We start from the raw sequence: 3411 nt of genomic DNA, 5'->3' as shown, positions 1-3411 counted from the left end.
TCATTGTGGTCACGTATTATCTTTGTTTGACCATGATTTTGTGCATCATCCTCCTTTCCTGGGGGAATTTGAATAATTTGTGTCTCTACAGGAACACTTTCCTCATGATCTAGTGCATTTTATGATCCTCTTCTTTTTTGTGGGTTCTTATCCTTGGAACCAAATGGCCTTCCACGCTTCAGGCATGTTTTAGAATCTTGAGTGATTTTATCATCAGATTGCCCCTGTGGAATTTTAATTCGAGCTGGAACATTGACAACTGGTATATCTGATTTAGTCACCCTTTTTGTGTCAGTAAATGCATCAGGCAATTGATTTGCCATTTCTTGGAAATGCATTATCTTTTGAACTTCCATGTCACATTGCTTTGTGCGGGGGTCAAGATATGATAAAGAAGGCTCATGCCATGACACATCCTTTTCCAGAATCTTCTTTTCTCCCCCTAATGATGGGAACTTTGCCTCATCAAATTGACAATCTGCTAGGCGTGCTGTAAAAACATCACCTGTTAATGGTTCAAGATATCTTATAATAGAGACTAACTCATAACCAACATAGATTCCCAACCTTCTTTGAGGACCCATTTTTGTCCGTTGAGGTGGTGCAACATGGACATATACTGCACACCCAAAAATTCTCAGATGGGATATATTTGGCTCTTGACCAAAAGCAAGTTGTAAGGGAGAATATACATGATATGAAGTTGGTCTCATACGTATCAATGATCCAACATGTAAGATTGCATGACCCCAAACATACACAGGAAGTTTGGTCCTCATTATCAATGGTCTAGCTATTAGCTGGAGACGTTTAATCAGTGATTCAGCTAAACCATTTTGTGTGTGTACATGAGCAACTGGATGCTCAACAACAATTCCCACAGACATACAATAGTCATTAAATGCTTGTGAAGTAAATTCACCAGCATTATCAAGTCTCACTCTTTTGATAGTATAATCAGGGAAATGTGACCTTAATTTAATAATTTGGGCAAGAAACTTTTCGAATGCCATATTACAAGTTGATAATAGGCAAACGTGAGACCATTTACTGGATGCATCTATTAAGACCATAAAGTATCTAAATGGTCCAGATGGTGGGTGAATCGGTCCACATATATCACCTTGAATTCTTTCTAGAAATCTAGGTGACTCCCTTCCAACTTTCATTGGAGAATGTTTTATAATTAACTTTCCAAGGGAACAAGATGCACATGGTTTTATGTTGTTGGATTGAGGGAACTTTTGGTCTTTCAATGGATGCCCATGCGTATTTTCAATTATCCTTCGCATCATTGTTATTCCTGGATAGCCTAACCTATCATGCCATAAATTGAATGTCCCAGGATCACAATGCTTTCCTTTGATTACCATATTTGATTCAATCATATGTATATATGTATAATGCAGATCGGAATCAAGTGTTGGTAGTTTTTCAAGCACATGGTTTTTGTCTATAATATACATATATTTCTTATTTTCAATGGTCACAGTTTTTGTGTCATATCCTTTGAAATATATGTCATTGAAACTTAGTAAGTTTCTATTAGACTTTGGAGAAAATAAGGCATTTTCAACAGAAAAACTTGTACCATTTGGTAATATAAAATGGGCTTTCCCAGTTCCCTCTATCGAGTCTGCAGGACCTGATATTGTATATATGACCGATTTTGTTGGTACTAATTTTGAAAAATATTTTTTTGATTTCAGAATAGTATGCGTACTACCACTATCTGCTATACAAAGATTCCCAACCTTTTCTTGGTGTTGTGCTCCAGTTGGACTCATATTAAACTTCACATATAAAAAAAAATAATAAGCGAATAAACATAATCATAATAATTATTATAAAGAACGTTCATTTATTGTAGGAAAGACATTACATGAAAAACAAATAAAGGAAAAACAAGTTTATTAGAACAATAATAGAAAATTTTAGTTTATGTCTTCCATCTCATTGTAGAATTCATCAAAAGTTAGCGGAGTGAATTCAACATTATCAACGAGGTTTGCTTCTTTTCCTTTTCCTTTAATGGACTCTTGATAAAGTTGACAAAGATGTGTAGGTGTGCGATAGGTCCTTGACCAATGGCCTGTGCTACCGCATCTATAACATGAACCATCAGATTTTTGTGATGTCCCAGTATCATGCCTTACCACTTTGGCCTTATCTTGTGTATGGACATTGTTTCTTTGTAAAGATTGGTAATTATTCTTTTTCTGGCCACGACCACGATTATTACCTTGTCCATGACCAAAATTTTGGTTCTAATTATGGCTTTGGTTTCGATTAAAATAGCCACGGCCTCGTCCTCGACCACGACCATGGCCTCGTCCACATGTATTGTTCCGATGACCATCAATATTTGTAGCATTTGCTTCAGGAAGTGCTACTGATCCTGTTGGATGAGATTCATGGTTTTTCATCAAGAGCTCATTGTTTTGCTTTACAACAAGCAGACATGCATTTAGTTCAGAATATCTTGTGAACTTTTTCATCCGATATTGTTGCATCAAGGTAATGTTTCTTGCATGAAATGTGGTGTAAGTTTTCTCCAACATATCTTCATCAGTAACTTCTTGTCCACAATACTTGAGTTGTGAACATATTCTGAACAAAGTTGAGTTGTATTCATTTACTTTCTTGAAGTCTTGAAACCTCAGTGTTCTCCATTCATCTCTAGCATTTGGAAGTATAACTTCCTTTTGATGATCAAAATTTTCTTTTAAAAGATTCCAGAGAATACTTGGATCAGTAACATCAAGATATTCAAATCTCAACATTTCATCAATACGCTTACGAAAGAAAACTTGTACTCTTGCTTTGTCTTGTGCCAAACAATTATTAAATTCATTTATAGCATTTGAGATTCCCATGGACTCAAGATGCATTTTTACATCTATCATCCATGGCACATAGTTTTTCCCACTAAGTTCAAGTGCTGCAAACTCGAGCTTTGCAATGTTGGACATATTGTAACTATAAATTTTAGACAAAATAAAAGTTAAAATCCATTTATTTCAATAAATATTACACAAAAAAGAAGCGGTAAAGCTAACATTACATACAAGCCTAAAAGTAGTTGAAATTCCATATTATCTTCGACGTTAAGAATTGGGATGAAAAGTAATATTATCTAGCATTTGGAAGTATAACTTCCTTTTGATGATCAAAATTTTCTTTTAAAAGATTCCAGAGAATACTTGGATCAGTAACATCAAGATATTCAAATCTCAACATTTCATCAATATGCTTACGAAGGAAAACTTGTACTCTTGCTTTGTCTTGTGCCAAGCAATTATTAAATTCATTTATAGCATTTGAGATTCCCATGGACTCAAGATGCATTTTTACATCTATCATCCATGGCACATAGTTTTTCCCACTAAGTTCAAGTGCTGCAAACTCGAG

The 3411-nt window shown here is 35.0% G+C and overlaps 1 protein-coding gene across 1 annotated transcript; it reads right to left on the bottom strand.

The window, feature by feature from the left end:
- Positions 1 to 1934: 1934 nt before the first annotated feature.
- Positions 1935 to 2972, bottom strand: LOC145016392 (uncharacterized). Its single transcript, XM_078974722.1, has 2 exons — positions 2357 to 2972; positions 1935 to 2242 (listed from the first exon to the last, which is right to left on the bottom strand). The coding sequence occupies exons 1-2, from the start codon at positions 2970 to 2972 to the stop codon at positions 1935 to 1937; spliced, it is 924 nt and encodes a 307-aa protein (XP_078830848.1).
- Between the last annotated feature and the right edge of the window lie 439 nt (positions 2973 to 3411).

This window comes from Lactuca saligna, chromosome 9, assembly GCF_052625555.1.
Source record: "Lactuca saligna cultivar CGN05327 chromosome 9, ASM5262555v1, whole genome shotgun sequence".
In the NCBI taxonomy this organism is placed as follows: domain Eukaryota; kingdom Viridiplantae; phylum Streptophyta; class Magnoliopsida; order Asterales; family Asteraceae; genus Lactuca; species Lactuca saligna.
Note: the sequence above shows the minus strand (reverse complement) of the source record. Positions and strands in the feature narration are given on the sequence as shown.

Bases quoted from the DNA above. Each gene is read 5' to 3' on its own strand.
- LOC145016392 (XM_078974722.1), bottom strand. From the start codon at position 2,972: ATGTCCAACATTGCAAAGCTCGAGTTTGCAGCACTTGAACTTAGTGGG. The intron at 2,243-2,356 runs GTCATCGGAACA...GTCATGGACAAG, and splicing joins AAATGCTACAAATATTGATG to GTAATAATCGTGGTCGTGGC.